Genomic DNA, 20,425 nt, shown 5'->3' with positions numbered 1-20,425 from the left:
ATACTGTCATTGTTGTATTAACTACTGTCATTTTTATCCATACTTTGTACTTTGTTTGACTTTTCAACGCATTGAGTGAAAATACCATTTTACCCCTGGGTATGGATGATTTTGTCGCTGGTAAGCAGCCTAGACAACCTCAACTCAACACCAACAATATTTAACAACATTTATCAAACACCAAAAATATCATCTCTCTCCTACATCATTTATACCCCCATCTACATTTGTATCTCATGATATTGTTATGGATAAATAAATATTACAATTACATGTCCTTCTCTCCAAACAAGATTTTGGTTTTCCATTTGGTGTTCTTGAACACCAAATTTTTTTGGTTTCATTCTCTCTAATTTTCTCACTCATCTCTCTACCTCTTTTATTATTTTTTTATTCACTTCTATCTCCTAAACACCAAACCAAGGTGTTTGATAACGAGGAAGTATTTTCGGATATCTGATACGTGCTTGCAAATACATATCATAGCAAAAGACAAAATAGGAAAAAAAAAAACAAAAAAGAAATTTAATGGTACTTTTTTAAACCAAAATGGTACTTTTTTTTATACAGAGTGATACTTTTTTTTACAGAACGATACTTCATTTTTTGTCTTTTAGCTATTTGCCTTTTAGCTGATATGTATGTTGCCATACATATCTGATATCCGGAAAAATGTCCCCGTTTGATAACTATGGTCCTATAGAATAGTCTATAGTTCCTCAATCACAATTTAATTAATCAATTGTATTAAATAAAAAACTAATAATTAATTTCATTGATTTAGGGAAGTTTAATCCAAATTTACAACCTATGTTACTTCCTTTTTAGAGCTCAAAGATACAGAGGTATGAATACTATGGAACAGATCATGTTCAAGTAAGGTCGTACTTATGTTATTTCCTTAAGGAAAGCAATCAGATTGGGGTAAAAAAACCAAAACAAGATTACTTAGTGACAACAATTATTCGGCAAAACACATATTCGCTTTCAAGATTAGAGGCAAATATGAACTACTAAAATGCATCAAATTATACACATGTAGTATTCACTTTTTCAATTAGTAGCAATTAGCAAACAATACGAGTTCTAATTATTTTTAGAAGAACTTTATGAGCAATTTTATTTTAACTATGATTTTTTTTAATTATTTGTAATAAGACAATTTTTATTTTTATATTTTCTTGACTGGTAAATTATTGAGGATAACACAGTTATCCTATATGATAGAATATCGTATGTAGTAGATTTATGTTATAACTAAGCTATATGATATAAGATAGAAGTCTATATGAATTAGGAAACCTACGGAGAGTAGGAGATCTAGTTTGTATTATAAATAGAGGCGTATGCCCACAAATAATGACAACACGAAACAACATTATATTTCCCCATCAATAATATTATTTTATCATGGTATCACGAGCAGGTTAGATCTTGGAATCGATTTACAAAAATTTCCCCTGCCGGTGGGTTAAAAACTTAAACTCACCGGCTTTAACCCACTGGCGGGATTCATATACTATATCCAGAATAATAGTTTTTTTATCTGATTATTATACTTCCGTTGTGATTTTTACGTTTCTTCTATTTTATTCTCTTGATAATTTATGGTTCTCCATGTGTCGTAAGACATGGACGGTTCTCCTCTGCCGTGAGAGAGGTTTTTCATGTTGGCAATTTTTTTTCCTTGTACGAAACAACAAGACTCCTTGAAACGACAAGGCAGGCATATGATATTTTTTTCCCTTGTAAGAAACGACAGGACTCCTTGAAACGATAGGACTCCTTGAAACGACAGGACTCCTTGACACGACAAGACAGGCATATAACATTTTTTCTCTTGTACGAAACGACCGGACTCCTTGAAACGACAGTAACGACAGGACTCCTTGACACGACAAGACAGGCATATAACATTTTTTCTCTTGTACGAAACGACCGGACTCCTTGAAACGACGGTAACGACAGGACTCCTTGACACGACAAGATAGACATATGGCATATTTTTTTATTTCTCCAATCGCAACGTTCGTGAAACTGCCGTTCCGATTGCAGGAGGGTATTGAGGATAACGCAGTTATCCTATATGATATAATATCGTAGGTAGTAGATTTATGTTATAACTAAGCTATATAATATCTCTATTATATAAGCCAGCTCCTGAGGTCATTTTTGTAAATTAACTTTTCGTGTCCACCATGAAAAATACAAAAATACCCTTTACATTTTACGGTCAAACCACTTTGAATACACAACAGCTTTCCTGTCACTCTCACGTGCTCTTTCTCTCTCCTTCGATCTCCCTCAACCCCTCAACCCTCAACCCTCAAATCTTCGTCTTTCTCTCTCCTTCGATCTCCCTCAAACCCTCAACCCTCAAATCTTCGATCTCCCTCAAACGTTCGATCTCCTTCTCTCTCATATTTTTTTAATTTTTTTTCCAGATTTTGTGATTTTAATTTCTTTCAAATTCAAGGTTTCGTTTGTTTTACCAGTTTTTCTGCAATTTTTAGTTTGATTCGAGTTTAATTGGAGTATAAATTTGGTTCGCTGACCTCGCCCAGACATCATCGCGAGCACATACCCTAAATTTCTCGCTTTCAAAGAGGTAAGCTCCCTCCCTCTCTTAATTTCTTCGGGTTTTGCGACGACGGTGATTGTTCAAAAAAAAATTGGAACCTTTTCTTTTTTTGCAGTGGGTTTGTTCTTGAAATTGTTAGATTTATTTGAATTAAGCAATGTGAAATTGGGTAGAACTGTAATATTTGATAAAAAAAATATCGTTTTTTTTCTGGGTAATTGCAATTCTGTCAAATATCTTGATGTTTGTTGCTGAAAAGGCATTTGAATATAATAGAGATTTGTTCAGGATTGAAATTAGTATGATGGGTTTTGATTATAAGGAAAAAAATTAAAATCTATCTAGATGTTGATTCCTTCTGCCATTAGAATTTAGGAGTGGGAATTTAATGGTGAAAAGTGTCTCATTTGTTTGTAGGTGGGAATTTAATGATCAGTACAAGAAAGCGTTAGAAGAAGACCCTTCTGTATTTGATTATGATGGTGTTTATGATGATATGAAATCGAAAATGGTTCAGCTGAAAGCCGAAGATAAGCAGCAGCGCCAGGTAATTGTCTAATAATTCAGTCATGGTGTTTGTTAATTTGGATATCAATAATTTGACACGTTCTGTTTCGTTGCTAATCGTTTGTAGTGGTGTAATTTGCATTTTTTTTCAATTTTTTCTGGGATTGTCGTGATGTACAGGAAATTGACATGGTGAGTGATGGGAGAGGAAGTATAAGAGAATTGAATTGAAGTAGATTTTTTTTATTAATTCATATTTTGAAGAATTTATTGATTTTGAATGTTAATTGTTGTTCAGATTTAGCGTATAATGTTGATGGGATTTGTTAGTTACTTTCATCAATAGTTCCCCGTTAAAAAAGAAAACAATTTAGTGGCACTCAAGTATGTAACACACAGTTTGCGAGGAAATTGAATAATAAAGTGAAATTGAGTAGTAAATTGATAAAAAAAGATAGACTATCTACCAAAATGTTATTCAAGAATTGTATTGAATTTGAACCTAGGGACTCTATGAATGGACCAAGTTAGGACAGACTCATGAATTTGGGGTGTGGTGTCAAACAACATGTGGCTTTTGTGATCCTGTGGGGATGAAAACATTAATCATCTCTTATGTTAATGCAATTATTCCTTTTCTCTTATAGATACTCATGTTATAGCTTTGGTTAGTATCATCAAGTTCCTCCATTTCTCTCTCCTGGATCTTTTCCATTGCAACTTTCTCTTTCTTACTTTTGATTGATCTTGATTTCAGGTGTATTGGATGTTCAGAGTAGCTACTGAGAAGCAGCAACAATTTCTTGGTAGATCCAAAAGACATTGATTTTGATTCAAAACTCTCTATCTCTTCTGCATTGTAAGTTCTGCAGTGGAACTTTTTTTGTGTTGGGTTTTTAAAGAAATCTCAAAATTGTGAGTTTTGTGTTTGTGATTGTTGTGATATTGTTCTGAAACTACCCGCCGTCCATGAAAGGGTATGACGCAGTGGTTGACTCGGCGACTGCAGCGAGGAATCGTCAGAAACAGCTGGCACAACTCAATCGAACTCGATCTGGCGCTCACAGAGCTCTCAAGGGGCTTAGATTTATCAGCAAAATCAAATGGTATGACATCTTAACTAATTTCAGTTTAAAATCTAGCACCCACTATTTTGATCTTATTAGATTTTCGTGTAATATTTTGTCTTTCAATAGGATTTTGAAACCTTTAATGGCATTGAGGAAGTTGTTGCAATTATTTGGGACAAACAAGTTGATGAAGAACAACAATTCAAAGTCAAATGTCGAAGAACTCTTTCTTCTGATCTCAACGACGAGGTCTCCATTTCTTTATTTTCTGCTTAATTACCGCCTTTGTTATTGATGGGTGTTGTTTGGTTAGAGATTCAATTCCAAATTCAAATCAACGTTTTTTGTTTATTTTGCAGATTCTTTTGAATTTTTTCGACGCTTCGATCTGGTAATAATGGAGCCTGCGGCCAGTGCGCCGATCGTAATGAAATAAGTTCGTATGGATGGTTTTTGTCTCATTCTCCTCGGATCTGTGCTTTGATTTGATTTTGCGTTGTATTATTTCGTTCATGTTGTGAAGTTTTGGATTGATTAATGCTTATACAATGTGAAGAATGAGTTACATCTGGACTGAATTTCATTTTGTGAATTTAAAAATTGGACGATTTGATGAATTTCGAGTTTTCTGAATATTGATTGTGGATCAGTGAGGTGATTTTGTCCTAATTGATATTAGTGAATTGTTGTAATTACAGGTTTTCAGTTTGATTTTCAGTTGATATAGGTTAGCGCAGCTGCGCAGATTCATGTTGTCAAATGGCGACCCCCTCTAAAAGTAAGTGGATGTCATTCTTGGAATGCTTTTCTTTGATATACCCAGTTGCCTTTTCTGTTTATGCGTTCATGCGTTTATGCATTTGATGTTCTTTATTTATCACAAACCATGTCAATTTTGCGGTATCTTTGATGTTATTACGATTATATTTTTCTGACGGGGCAACAGAAATGTATGTATGCCGTGTAGGACATGATTGATCTTGCAATATTCTCACTTTATCAGTTTTATTTGTTTGATCATTCTTGCAATTAACAGGATTGCTAAAAAAATTTAACTTCTACATTGAATACTGATCCTTGAAGCTGATTTAATTTCAACTTTGTGCAGATTATAATTATACCAGTGCTTCACCAACTAATGTGGTGAGGAATTACATTTAGTCAATGGAGGTGTTATTTTTATGTTGAGATGTTCCTTGGTCCTGTCTAGCATTTTAGTTTTCTTCCAGAAAACGTTCCCGGTTATACTATGGGCTCTGCAAGGATTTCTGGAGTACTTCAATTGTTCGTTTACAACAATCTTCCTCAAGAATGAAAATGGTTCCGGACTTGACTAATGTCATCAATCTTAAATGAAGAACAACTATTACTACCACTTCTGATTTTTTTTGCTGATTGTCAACTATTGATTCCCTATTTTGCTTCATTTTGTCTATGGTGGTTCTCTTAAGGATATGTAACCAAGTTTTCCGTAGCTTATTTGCTTTAATTCTTGCATTGTCAAAATCGTGCATGTTATTGTTAACAGGTGTACCTTGACTGCACCAATACTCTGAACTACGGAGTATCATATCAGGACTTTACCAATCAGTCTAAATGTCTAATATCTCTATTATATACGGGAACCCATGAGGTTATTTTAGTAATTGGCCTTTTAGTGTCCCCTATATAATATTCCATAATACCCTTAATTAATTCACAATTTAATTAGCTAATGTTACTATGAATTGCAAAGTTTAAATTACCACTACATTAATTATAAAATGCAATATAAGAGGCAAAATGGAGTATTAAAGTTGAAAATCACTTTCTTATACGGAGTAATTACGTTAAATTGTTAAAAATTTGGTGTGGATTTTAGTTAATTAAAAGTAACGGTAACGTTAGCATATGTTAAACGCAATTCTTTATTTTATCAGGAAACTCTTGAGGTTATTATATAATTGACCGTTTAGTGCCCATACAATAGTCTAAAAAGCCCACTTTCACCATTAATTAAATAATTAAATTATAAAAATACAATGAATTAAAAACAATACAATCAACTAAAATAGTTTAACTAAAATTTATTAGAATAATCATTTGACAACAATTTGATTGGAAAGTGGCACAAATCAAACAAAAATTAATACTAAATCAAACTAATAGCGTAACTTAGTTGCACATAAGGTAATTGTGCAAACTAATCACGAATTAAAGCATAATTGCAAATTAGCGCAAATTTTTGGCTATACCCGGGTACAGCTAAAGCTGGCTGTACCCCCATCCAAAACGATGTCGTTTTGGGTTATTTAAAATAAACATTAATATACTGGTACAAAAATGAACATTTACTATTTCGGAAATGAACATTTATTTATTTATTTGGAATAAACATTTACTATTTTGGAAATGAACATTTATTTATTTATTTGGAAATAAACTACAAAAATGAACATTTACTATTTTGGAAATGAACATTAATAATTTATTTGGAATGAACATTTACTATTTTGGAAATGAACATTTATTTATTTATTTGGAAATAAACAATACAGGCGCTTGTAAAAACATAAAAGACCAATGAAATGAACAATTTCTTTATGAACATTAACCATATATTTATTGTGAACAAAATAAATAAACAAGAAAGAACAAATAATTCAACAAAAAAGAACAAACAATATAAAAAAGAACATAAAATTCCAGAAAAAAGAACAACCAATACAACAATTATGAACAACTTTATGATGAATTTTAAAGCCAACATGAAAGAACAAACAATACAACAAGAAAGAACAAATACTGGTACAAAAATGAATATTTACTATTTCGGAAATGAACATTTATTTATTTATTTGGAATGAACATTTACTATTTTGAAAATGAACATTTATTTATTTATTTGGAAATAAACTACAAAAATAAACATTTACTATTTCGTAAATGAACATTTACTATTTCGGAAATGAACATTTATTTATTTATTTGGAATGAACATTTACTATTAGGGAAATGAATATTTATTTATTTATTTGGAAATAAACAATATAGGCGCTTGTAAAAACATAAAAGATCAATGAAGTGAACAATTTCATTATGAACATTAACCATATATTTATTGTGAACAAACAGATAAACAAGAAAGAACAAATAATTCAACAAAAAAGAACAAACAATATAAAAAAGAACATAAAATTCCAGAAAAAAGAACAAACAATACAACAATTATGAACAATTTTATGATGAATTTTAAAGCCAACATGAAAGAACAAACAATACAACAATAAATTTGATGAATGAATTTAAAAAACAACAAGAAAGAACAAACAGTACAACAAGAAAGAACAAACAATACAAAAAGAAAGAATAAAAGATTAATGAAGAGTTTAATTATGAACATTAACCATATGATTATTATAAACAAACAAATAAACAAGAAAGAACAAACAATATAAAAAAGAACATAAAATTCCAGAAGAAAGAACAAAAAATACAACAATTATGAAAATTTGATGATGAATTTTAAAAATAACATGAAAAAACAAACATTACAACAAGAAAGAACAAACAGTACAATAAGAATGAACAAACAGTACAATAAGAATGAACAAACAGTACAATAAAAAAGAACAAACAATCGACAAGAATGAACAAACAATATGAGCGCGTCGTTTTTGGGGGTACAGCCAGAGCTGGCTGTACCCGGGTACATCAGTTAGCGATTAGCAAATTAGATACTGGAAAAAAACAATAACCTTGGCCCGAATTAAATCAATCATGATTTCCAATTCAAAAACAAATTAGTCAGACAAATACATTATCTTTATGATTATTTCAATCATAATCTCTATTATATCAAAAAAGAGGTAGCCATTTTACGATAATAAATACTAATTTCTTAATGTTGTATTTTATGCATTCTAAAAATTCACACACGCATCGCGTGCATAAAATACTAGTAAGATAGAAGTCTATATGAATTAAGAAATCTACGGAAAATAGGAGATCTAGTTTGTATTATAAATAGAGACGTATGCCCACAAATAACTACAACACAAAACAACATTATATTTCCCCATCAATAATATTGTTTTATCATAAATAGAGATTAAAACTCCCATTCCCACCTTACTCTATCAAAACACCCGATTTCTTATATTTGGATCAACACTCCGGTAATTTGGCAACTCCCTATTTCGCTCTTGCTTCTTCTCCTTGCCGGAGCTCCGATCAGTGTGCTGCGCCGCGCCGCGCCCGCTCGCTCGACGGTATTGCAGAGCACCACTCCCCTGTGCGGAGGAGCTTCCGTTGCCCCTGGCTTCCCTCCGCCGCCTTCGAAGCTGTACAAATCGAAAGAGAAATTCAGGCAAACAACGATGCAAGCAAACAAGTACGGACTGCAAATCAGGGTTCCGAAATCCCAGCAAAAGCAGCAGCAAGCCAGAACATTGGTCCCCAAACCCTCTGCTTTCAACGACGACGACGACGACGATGTGGAGAGAGAAATTTCTCGCCAAGCTGCTAAGAAGAAGTCCAACAAAGAGGTAAGCTCTCTCCCTCTCTTATTTCTTAGGGTTTCGTGATTATCAAAATTGGGGGCAAATTAATGGTTAAAAAGTGTATCATTTGTTTGTAGGTTGAGGATCAGTACAAGAAAGCGTTAGAAGAAGACCCTTCCGTATTTGACTATGATGGTGTTTATGATGATATGAAATCGAAAATGGTTCAGCCGAAAGCCGAAGATAGACAGCAGCGCCAGGTAATTGTCTAATAATTTAGTCATTGTTTTTGGTAATTTGGATTCTATATGTTTAGGGTTTGGGAGGTGTTGTTGAACCTTTAATTGATATATGCAATCTTTTGGGTTACATTGAACAATCTTTTGGTAGGTGTTGTTGAACCGTTATCAATAATTTGACAAAGCTCTATTTAGTAGCTAATCATTTGTGGTGGTGTAATTGCTATTTGTCATGAACTTTGCTTTTGCCTTTGGTTCTAGGTTTGATGCTCGCAGTCTAGCTAATGTATGGGGGCACTTTGAGTTTTCCGTTTAGACCAAAATCATTTGTTTCAGAAAATGGTTAGGCTGAACACTGGGGCTCATATCTTTGTTGGTTACTTTTTGTGGAGGTATAAGTAGGAAGTTTGTTAATCATGCTGTCATTTGGTTGATTGTGGGCATGGAAATTGTCTGTGGAAATTTCTGCAATAACGCTGCTTCCATTGCCTTTTCTTTTTAAAAAATATTTGTGTGGCTTATAGAATTCTGTTACAACTTTAAGCGGTGCCATCGTTTGAGTAAAAAATGTGATCTTTGAGAACTTCGATTTTAGAAGATGTTTGTTTACATTCCCCTATATGCACTCTACACCTAAACTGGAATTCTCATTGTAATGTCTAATCATACTGGTAGAGCACTTGGTTTTCTTGCTTTGCTTGGATCACCATCTGACACAATCAGTAGGCATGTTTGGTTATGTTGAGGGTATAGGGTGGGGAGTCTTGCCCTAACTTTTTCTTGTCTAACCATTTAGAGAGAATGATGTATTGAGACACAATGAACTTGTAACTCTGATGTTGTTTGACTTGATTCTTCAAGTTTTACATATTTTATTTTTGGAACTTTATCTTTCCTCTACTGCTTTGACCGGTATATAAATAAGCTAAAGGCGCATCAAGGTGATATGGGTCTTGTTGCTCCTAGGTGCGCTTCACTTGCGCTTCATCCCATGCCCCTCGTGCGCTTTAAGTGTACTTCATGCGCCTCAGGTGTGCTTCTTTGAATGCACTTCACCTAGAACTAAAAAAGCGCTTACCCCCTATCGCGAGCGCTTCAGCGCTTTAGGCACGCTTTTTCATACACCGCCTTTGACTCACCAATTAACCGTCTATCCCTCTTTCTAACCAATCTTTGACCTGTCCTTCTCCAATCTCTGCTTGTATGAACCTGTTATTTCTTGGTTATTTTGAAATATAAATTCAACCTTTGACCTTTCTTCTGATGCTTTAAATTTAAATATTTTAGCCAAAATACATACAAGCGCTGATGGAGAAAGCCAAAAAACGGGAAAGAGAACATGAGGTTGTTTATGAGAGGAAGCTTGCAAAAGAAAGAAACAAAGAGGATCACCTTTATGCAGATAAAGACAAGTTTGTCACCGGTGCTTACAAAAGGAAGCTTGCTGAGCAGGAGAAATGGATGGAGGAAGAACGCTTGCGTGAGTTACGTGAAGAGAAGGATAATGTAAGTTTTTGTCTTTGCTTTTTGATCTTTGTAGAGTATACGTGCGCTTGTTAAAATTGTGACCCCAACTTGATTTGCCACATTCAAAATGATTATGGTAGCAAGAATGCAAGATGCCTTATCAGTTATCACATGGAATGCATAACAACAAGCTTAGTAGTTTATTATAGTTGGTACTGAAATCTCAAGGAGTAACATATTGCCTTGTCTAATCCACCCATATGACTTTATTGTATTATGAGTTTTATTGTAAAGAGTACAATGTATTACTGGTGAAGTATAAAACAATCTATTATGAATTCTAAAAGATTAAATGCAGAAGAAACAGTCAGTGTTAAAACTGAATCATAATAACTTAGTACCCTATCATATTTATAAGCTTACAATGGCGAAGTAACTGAAAATAACTTTCTATGTTAACTACTTCCTCCGTTCTTTTATAATTGCAACATTTGAACTTTCATGTGTGCCAACGAATGGTTTTGACCGTTGTTATTTTTAATTATCTGTTAGTAAATATTATGAATTTTTGGTATTTTGAAAACATACATGACACTTATCCAACACATGACACTTATCCAACAACATATGACTTAAAAACTTTTTATTTTTATTCCTATATGAAACAAATGGCTTGAATGAACTCTTTAACAACAGCAAGGATGCAGTCCGCTCCTCCCACCAACTTTTTCTTTTGACCTTTCAATTTTACAAATCTAGCCTTGGCCTGGTCATCATTTCTGTAATTTTCCTTAATGCTTGTAGCCTTATATCCATTGTCTCAACCCCTAGCTTTTGAGCTCAGTAGTTGTCTAGCCATGCCCCAATTTTAGATTTAGGGTTCGATCTAAACCCTAGATCTGAAAACACCCATTGTTTTTAGGTGCACAATGTCCAATTGGATAACTTTTATGGGACTAGGACGAGTAGAAAGCTGTAGAATACAATAATTCCTTAATTAAAGTAGGTATTAGCAACCAAAAGCAATTTCAAAGGATTTTTCGGTATAAATATGGCCTATCTTGTAGAATGATTCATTATAAAGTTCTTCAATTAATATTCATTATCGAGAACCTTAGCTATTTATGTATTGGACTGTTGGAAGTCATTATATGTTTGCTGATACACTCCTTGTATATTTAGCACATACCCCGTACTTTGTTTCTTTTTGTCTGCACCATTTCTATTTTCATGGTGAACTTTGACCGTACCTTTCTACTTTCATACTTCCTCCTTTTCATTTTAGTGACACCTTCTTTAGGCACGCTGTCCAATGCATGATTTCAACATCAATATCTTTCGTTATCAATATGCAAAGTTATAACATTTGATATTTGAATAAATATATATTAAGACGAATCTAACAAGTCCCCATATGACATCACAAGAAGAAGTCAAAACAACTTATTTGATTAGTGTTAAACTCAAAATGTGTCCATTGATAAGAAAAGGAGGAAGTACAAGCAATATATAAGTATCATCCATGTGGGATCTTGTTAGTTTCGCCACAATATGCACTTTCATCAGTACTCAATATTTTCTTATTTGTTAAAATATGCAAATACATATATTAACGGGAAAAGGTGTGTGTTGGAGTCCTTGGGGATTGAATTTTAAAAAAAGGATGCTACTAAAAACAAAAACGGGAAGTATGTTTTTCAAGGTTAAGAATACCATCTTTTAGATGTGTGGATATTGGATGAACAATCTGTAATGGGAATATGCAGCTTGGTAACTATTTCTTTAAGATCAGCAAATTAGTGTTTTTCCTCAACACTACCATAGCAATTCTCATCTTAGATATTTAGGGCCACTTCCAGAAGTAACCACGAGATTAGTCAAGGGCCTCTGTTGCCTGTCTGTCCAGCCATCAGAAACTATAATCACTCCCGTATCTTTCCATGTACCTTTGTTGGTACTTGGGTTCTAAGTGTATTTGTAAGTGATTTGTTTCCTTTGAATGTTGTGGCTTTGATCCTATTATATCGATGTAACTAGCCAAAATGTGATTCTGTCCATGGATAAAGAAAAACTATTTCAACATCAAAAGCAACAAACTGTAGAGCGATGTGCTGTAATCCTGTTTGCTCTAGTTTTTGTTGTTTTTTATGTTGAAAAGTTAGCAGCATAACATTAATTTAATTAGAGCTCACATTATGTTAGAACTCAGATAATGTACGTTTAAATCAATTTAGAACAACTCATGGACGCAGTTGCATTCGTCATTTGTAATAGATGTAATTGGGACAGATTGCGGCCACCATGGCTTGAAACTTCAAATTACCTAAATTAATTGGTTTTTGAGTTGAAACATTATACTTCTATAGACATAATGTTTCACCGTTACATAACAGACGAGACAGCGAAAAGGGCGTGATTTTAATACTTATGGGGTTTATTCAGAGCGAGAAAGACGTTGTTTTTCTCATTTTTCTATGTGTTTATGCAATTATATTAACATCACTTTTTCTAGGCTTTGTAGTTGTGTTAATATTGTTTGTCTTCTTCGTGTTGCAGGTGACCAAGAAGAGTGACCTAGCAGATTTTTATTTCAACCTATCAAAAAATGTGGCATTTGGTGCTGAGGAAAAGTCCAAGAAGTCAAGTAGAGAAGACAAGGAGCCAGCACCTTCCAGAGAAGAGTTCAAACAACCGGGGAACCCAGAAAAGGAAACAGACTTAAATGAAAGAGTCGTGGGCCATCCGTCCCCCAGCTCAGCGGTAGTCTCACCTTCGAGATTGGATGATAGAGTTAAAGGAGAAGCAGCTGCTGTTGCTCCTGAGGTAAGACAAGACCCATCTGCAAACCCGGCACCTAACCCACCTGCAAACCCGGCACCTAACCCACAACTCGTTGATCAGCCTAAACAGGACCATCATAAGAAAAGTCAGGAAGCTCTTGCAGCGGCCAAAGAACGTTTCTTGGCAAGGAAAAAGGCAAAGATGGATTACTAATTCTGAGATCAGTAGGTTAAGGTCCAATGTAGTGTTTTCTGGAATTCTGGGTTAACTTTCAAAAATTTCATAATGTGAAATATATACACATTTCAGAATCACTTTCACAATCAGCTCGTGTATGCTCAACAGCTTCTAGAGTGTGTTTGTAACAAATGTATTTACAGTATATGATTACATCTTCTATGAAGGTTTTCACCGGTTACTCAAGCAGATCTCTGTTGCAAATTATATCTTCTATGATAGGATCATCTATATTTACTTTCCAGGTACAATTTTAATACGGACAAACACACGCATATTATGGACATTTGTTCACTCCCAGATTTTTCTAGAAGATTAAGGAAACAGTAAAACACCCAAATAAAAAACCCCCAAATTAGATAGAACTACAAAAACCTATGTGTCAAAGTGTAGAACCTTCTAGGACATTGTGATTTATGACAATCATAATAAGAATTAAGAAGACATCATCTTCATGTGTTATATTTCAATTCCAAAGAAAAAAAGAATGGCGAAAGGCATGTTTGGTGATCCATTTAGGCAACTAATTTGGAGTCCTGCAATATATGGTGAATCTTCTACTCCTCTTTTGGATTGGTATGAATCTCCAAATGCTCATTTCTTCAAACTAAATGTTCCAGGTACGACTTCCAAATTCCAATCCGTTCCCTTTTTAAATTTGATATAATGGTCTGTTTAATTTTTTGTTAGAGATTGTTTATAGTTTAATTTAACATTGTAGGATGTAATTAGACTTAAAATAATTATACGTTTAGGGTGCGTTTTATTCACTTGATTTTCACTTATTTTTTCTGAACTGAGCTTATTAAAATTTATCAAAACTTATTTTAGTTATAAGTTGTACTTGATGGACCTTTATTTTTTCTGAACTTATCTTATCTGAACTTAACTGATCTGAACTTATTTCATCTGAACTTAACTGGACTTATCTGAAGTTATCTGAACTTTTTTTTCTTCCTAAAATAAGTGGAAATAAGGTGAACAGAACATAGACTCACTTAAAAATCGTTTGGTAGATCGGTAGAAAAGTTTTGCCGTACAAAATCTGGTAATCTGATGAAGGAATTGTTTGATAACAAACAGGGTACAACAAGGATAATATAAAGTTAGAGGTAGATGAAGATAATGTTCTCCTTATAAAAGGAGAAGGTGGAAAAGAGGAATCACCGGGAAAAGACATAGTCTGGCATGTATCTGAAAGAGGAGGCAAGGGAAACTTCGACCGGCGGATAGAGTTACCGGTAAATACAAAAGTGGATCAAATAAAAGCTCACCTGGAAAATGGTGTGTTAACTATTATCGTCCCTAAGGACAATTATCCCAAACGTTCTAAAGTTCGAACCATTAACATCTCTAGCAAGCTCTGAAGTTAAACGAGGTTTCACCTTAAAACTGTACGACAGTAAATAAAGTGATTTAATAATCTTATCTTACGGAGTTACGGAACACTCACACGTGTTATTTGAAAAGTCTTGCTTTAACAATGTTGTATTGTATGCATCATCTAGTCTAGCTATAATTACAACTTGTAAGTTGTTACTGTTGTGTGTTCATTTTGCCATAGGTTTTTTTAATTTGTCATGTCGGGTCAATATATACTTGTACGTACGTAGTTTGGAAATTTTACTCTGTATCTTATGTATGTCGTACGGAGTTGCAACAGCCAAATTAATTAGCATGGAAAGTTTTATGGTTTTATTGTTCTAGTGAAGTATCTTACTCCTGATGATTTGGTTTCTGGAGTTGTTTTCTTTGAAACAAGAACTATAAGCAATTAAGCAGGGTATGTGAAAGAGCAAGTAAACAACTCGAGAAACTAGGGGTGTCAAATCGGGTGATCGGTTCGGGTTCATCGGTTCGGGTTGAAACCGGTTCATTTTGCTATCGGTTCGGGTCGGGTCGGGTTGAAAAATTAACGGTTCGGTTCGAGTTCGGGTTATGTGGTACGGGTTCGTATCGGGTCGGGTTCATATTTGGTCGGGTCATAAACGGGTTAAGTCGGGTTCAAATCGGTTCAGGTTCATATCAGGTCGGGTCAGATCGGGTCGGTTTGTTGCCGGGTCAGGTCGATTCGGTTCGGTTTGTTAACGGGTTTAGCCGGATTGTAATCGGGTCGGGTTTATATCGGATCGGTTTCATGTTTAGTCAGATCGATTCGGATACAAATTACAAACAATGTCGAGTTATTACTAAAATCACATCTTTCAATATGTTTATACTATAATATCTACATTATAAAAGTAAAGTGACATGTAAAAGTGGCCATATAATTTGATTACGTGGTTTATAACTAATGTTATTTTCTTTTTTGACGAACAACTAATGTAGTAATGTTCACTATCCAATTAATTTCATAAACTTAATTAAGAAAAGTCAGTCAATTCTTTTATTATGTCATGTAATATTTACTAATCAAATTATTCAAATGGAATCAAAATCATCTATGCCCTCCTCCACCATGCCAGAGTATTACGAAACATGTATTGATGAACTAAATACTAATAACGTAGTAATTAATAATCGATAATGATGAATTAATACGTAATGAATTTGTAAAATTTGTAAATACAAGTTTGTAATATATTCATATTGGTTTAAACAACAACGAGACTAACATGTTTATTAACGAAACGAGACAAACAAGTTCAATTGTTAATGAATTAAGTCGATTCAATTAAAATAGCATAGTTTTTCGATTAGTTCTTAGGTTACAATTAAGCTTATAAGCTTATAAGGTATTGAATTAGATTAATTTAGTTTAATGATCGATTAGACGATTAGTTAGTTGAATACGAGTCAATAAAAAAGTGCACATTCAATTATACAAGACTAGAACTATACAGTAATATAGCTATATTGGAAATACATCTAATAAAGAACAATATGTTAAATGATAACATGTTTAGTTACTTAGTCGGTTGATAAACAACAGTTCGAATACTCGGTTGAACAACGCACATTGAATTATATCTTTGGTTTATAAAGGTTTAAGAAGTACAATTACTTACGAATTATTTCATTTGATATCTTAGCATTTCGGCTCTGTTTGGTTTGAAGGAAAACATTTCAAGTAAAAACTTATTTTTGAGGCGGGTTATGAACGGTTTGAATTAAACGGGGTGTAAACGGGTTACGGGTTGTAAACGGTTCGGGTTGTAAACGGTTTGGGTTGTAAACGGTCCGGGTTGAAACGGTTCGGGTTGTAAACGGTTCGGGTTGTGAACGGGTTTTCCCCGGGTTGAAACGGTTCGGGTTGAAATAAATCGGGTCATTAACAGTTTTCGGGTCCATTCGGTTCGGGTAGAAACGGTTTCGGGTTGACGCATGACGGTTTGCTATCGGGTATCGGGTCTTAATCTGTTTAATATTTTCGAGACGGTTCGGGTTCGGGTTGAATGTTATCGGTTCGGTTAGTTTTCGGGTTCCAACTAACGGGTTATTAACCGTTCGGGTTCTTAACGAATCGGATTAACCCAGCGGGTTCAACGGTTCGGGTTGAGATTTGACAGCTCTACGAGAAACCATATAATGCAGACAACAAGCTGTCAAGTTTGAAGGAAATTGTATTTCACCCAAGTTTGTATTAAGATTTTTTTTTTAAAAAAGGCCAGAAGAATAGTACGTTAGGAGCCCTTTCGCACGAGGGATACTCCTGAGTAATTACTGTCTAAAATGAAAAGTAACTAGGGACTATTACAAGAATCAATACACGCAATTTTGCTAATTAAATGACCACCATTTGCTATTTAATCTATTGCTCAATTGACTTCTCAGTGGACGTGCTTAATATTTCAATTGTCGAAGAAATTGAGAATATCTTGAATGATGAAATGGAGCTTTCACATGATTTTTTAAGTTTATTTTATTGCGTTGATGACCATCAGGTTATTCCCTTTAATGCTTAATGGTGAGTATTTTCGCTTTTAAAGTCCTTTGTGAAAAGCACAAGCTTATGTCAAAAAAACTTGCGTAATACCTAGGTTGTAAGTATGAATGCTGAGCTGATGAAGTTTTGCAACCTCCGTCAAAGTTGAGCTTGAAAGTATCTTGTGGAGGGGGTAACAACAAACTAGAACCGAAGGAGTGTGAGTACAGTTGTGTTAGTGTGTGAAGTGAGAGGGGTAGCCTTAAGTTGATGCAGGTCAATATTAGTTCGAAGCTGTTATTTGTTGGATGATATAGTGGCATTAAAGAAGAATCGAAAAACATTAAAAATACTATTGTTGAAAATGCAGTCATTCCTCTCTTTGCGGGCCTAAATAGTGAATTTTTTTTGCAGAGAGTTGTTTGATTGTTTTTTAGATATTGAATGGTATAAAAAAAGTCATGGTGAGAGTTAGAACAATCTAACCACTTTGCATATAGTCAAGCGATCAAACCCGTTTTACAGTTGGACACTGAATAAATAGGTGATTAATAGTTTCAATGTAAAAGCGTACAGACATCGGAAGGCATAATATTTCTTTTAAAGAGGGTGTCTTTAGTAGGGATACTTTTATGACAAATTTGGCAGAGGAAAATCTGAATTTTTCGTGGGAGATGAATCTTCCAAATGATATTCTCATTGGGGAAGGTTGTCCGGGATTGGAATCCCCTGTAATTTTATACATTTTATTAATATATTTTAACGTATAGTTAATTATATTTAAATAGAATTTACGAATTTTAGAAATAAAAATGGAATTAACGAATATTTATTTTTTATACGTATTAAATATTTCAACGATTTATGAAATTAAAATGATTTTAGAATTTTATGTTAAAAAGAATTTGAATTACGAAAACACGATGGAATTTAGAAAGCAATCCTAAGCGGTGTTGTATTCAAATACCAAACTTAATCCTACTCCTAGCCCAATGTGATGAAGCCCAACATAATAAACCCAAATTTACTTCCTCCCAGTCACCGGCCACCTACGACCGTCGGACCACCGCCAACCTCCCCTTCCGTCCGGTAACTCCTTCCTCCTCTCCTTCGTTCTTCTCTTTTTCTCTTTTGGTTTCGGTTTCTTGCACACCAATTAATCGGTGTTGCTCTGTTTCTGTTTTTGCTCAGCCACCACCACCACCTGGTTGTTGTTGCAGCGTCTACCCCGTGCTGCGCCGCCTTGCTGCACCGCGCTTCACTGCCGTTGTCGCGCCTACAGGCTCGCGTTCTTCTCCTCTTTGTTCTTCTTGTTTCTTGCTTCACACGTAGCCACCGTGCTACCGCCACCAACCACCGCCCACTGTACCGGCTAGCCGCGCCGCCCAGCCTGCGAGCACCGTACCTGCTGTCGCCGCCCCTTGTCACCGGCCAATCTCTCTCTCTTCTTGTTTTGGTTACTTCTTTAACCTTTTATTTATTTAATGTAATACTATGTTTTAATAATTTAATTAAGGTTTTCATAGTTTAAATTATTATTTTGATAATCTATATTTAGAATTCAAATTATATGTTGATATTATAAACTAAATTATTTTCAGATTTGTTAATCATGTTTAAGTTAGGCCTTTAATTATGTTTATTAATTTAATTTCATGTTTTCTTGGATTAGATTTATAGTTTTATGGTTTAATTATAACTTTCAGATTATATGTTTTATATAATTAAGTTGTTAATTTTCAGATTATACAATTTGATTGAAATAATGATTTTAATTATTAAAACAAGAATTTTTAAGGTTTTAATAGTTTTGAAATCATGGTAGGATGATTATAGATTATTAAAGTTATCATTTTTATGATTTCAAAGTTTTGGGAGTAGTTTGAAATTAGTTATATTGCTGAAAATTTAAAGTACGATGTTTGCAAAGAGTTATCAACGAATTTCAATCACTAATTCAATAGTTGTTATGCTAGGAAATCAAATGTTCAAGTTTTGATATTGGGGGAAGTTCTAAATATGCTTAGGATGCATTTAGAATGCTTATGGTTGCCAATGATTAGAAATTGATTGGAATTATTTGTTGGTTATTTTAGGCGGAGAATTATCTTTAGGCGACTTTTGAAAGTGTTAAAGTGGCCTATCAGTTTGTTTACACAAGGTACGTACATACCTGTGTGCTTGGAATGTGTGCTAATTGTTGAAACCATGTTGAATTTGTTGTTGAACTTGGCTATGTTGATAGTATTGTTGAACTTGGTGATGTTGATATTATTGACGAACTTAGTCAGGTTGAAATTGCATGTTTAATACTGTTGCATGGACATATTGAACCTATATTGCATTATGAGAATTATAACATGTTAGTATGGATGATTGATGCAAACATGTTTGATTGGGAACACTAGATTACTTGTATATATTGATTCAGATCAGTTGATTGTTGTTCCCTTTTAGCTTTTCACTACTTTATGAGGGCCGAGGACCTTGTTTAGTAAGTTGAAACCTTATACCCATATAGAGGGGTTAATCAGTATTAAAGGAAATGTTGGATTTAATTGGAATGAGTCTTGTTTGATCCCTTTATGATACTTACTTAATTCCAAGATAAGAACAGTTGTGAATATATGTGGTTTGTATGCCTTATGTGATTGTTGAGTCATAACAGGGTTTCAATTTGCAAATCATGTAAAGTGAAACTGAGTAGCAATAGCTTTAGACTGTGCACGTCTAAAGTGACGGACAAACAGGAGTTGGGGTTCATGGTGGTAGCCCATGGCCTTTAATTCGGACCGGATTGATCACCGTGTCCTATTTTTATTCAAACGTTCCTCGATATCGCAGGTCACTGGGGTTACGGAGTCGCGCCCATACCTCGTCTTCCTTAGTGAAGCCTCTAGCTAGAAAACTCGGTCCATTGTCTATTTCAACTAAAATAATATTATTGTTATAAGTCTAGCCTAGTCTAGTCAAGTATGGTCGTCAAATTATCATGTTTGTCTGCCCTTATTTATGTTCATTAGTATCATGTTAGGATGGTTCATTTAATAGTATCATGTTAGGATTATTATTGTTTTAGTATGTAGTACTCAGCTTTGCTGATTACGTGCTTTGTTTGTGTGTGTTGATCATGGCTATGCCTTATTGATCCTGTGATGACCCAACTTTGGTGAGCAGTCTCTAAGGATCAATAAGCG

General features: G+C 34.2%; 2 protein-coding genes and 1 long non-coding RNA gene across 5 annotated transcripts; all 3 read left to right on the top strand.

Moving 5' to 3' along the window:
• Nucleotides 1-2,316: 2,316 nt before the first annotated feature.
• Nucleotides 2,317-5,624, top strand: LOC130466081 (uncharacterized). 2 transcript variants are annotated; one of them, XR_008926101.1, is made up of 8 exons: nucleotides 2,317-2,608; nucleotides 2,999-3,128; nucleotides 3,846-3,947; nucleotides 4,065-4,194; nucleotides 4,285-4,407; nucleotides 4,518-4,594; nucleotides 4,857-4,936; nucleotides 5,267-5,624. It is a non-coding gene; the product is annotated as an uncharacterized lncRNA (long non-coding RNA). The 2 variants fall into 2 exon arrangements; XR_008926100.1 differs by having other exon boundaries at nucleotides 4,518-4,936.
• Nucleotides 5,625-8,252: 2,628 nt separating this feature from the next.
• On the top strand, nucleotides 8,253-13,552 carry LOC110804425 (uncharacterized; the record flags this gene model as incomplete). Its single annotated transcript, XM_022010020.2, has 4 exons — nucleotides 8,253-8,684; nucleotides 8,777-8,899; nucleotides 10,166-10,384; nucleotides 12,902-13,552. Coding segments are annotated over 4 exons (1,212 nt in total), but the record flags the coding sequence as incomplete, so codon positions are not given.
• A 118-nt stretch (nucleotides 13,553-13,670) lies between these two features.
• On the top strand, nucleotides 13,671-15,062 carry LOC110804426 (15.7 kDa heat shock protein, peroxisomal). 2 transcript variants are annotated; one of them, XR_008928514.1, is made up of 3 exons: nucleotides 13,671-13,983; nucleotides 14,447-14,832; nucleotides 14,897-15,062. XR_008928514.1 is itself a non-coding variant. In XM_022010021.2 (2 exons), the coding sequence occupies exons 1-2, from the start codon at nucleotides 13,818-13,820 to the stop codon at nucleotides 14,728-14,730; spliced, it is 450 nt and encodes a 149-aa protein (XP_021865713.1). In that variant the 5' UTR covers nucleotides 13,671-13,817; the 3' UTR covers nucleotides 14,731-15,062. The 2 variants fall into 2 exon arrangements, 1 of the variants encoding a protein (XP_021865713.1); XM_022010021.2 differs by having other exon boundaries at nucleotides 14,447-15,062.
• Nucleotides 15,063-20,425: the final 5,363 nt, after the last annotated feature.

The sequence above is a fragment of the Spinacia oleracea genome, chromosome 1 (genome assembly GCF_020520425.1).
Source record: "Spinacia oleracea cultivar Varoflay chromosome 1, BTI_SOV_V1, whole genome shotgun sequence".
Lineage (NCBI taxonomy): Eukaryota > Viridiplantae > Streptophyta > Magnoliopsida > Caryophyllales > Amaranthaceae > Spinacia > Spinacia oleracea.
Note: the sequence above shows the minus strand (reverse complement) of the source record. Positions and strands in the feature narration are given on the sequence as shown.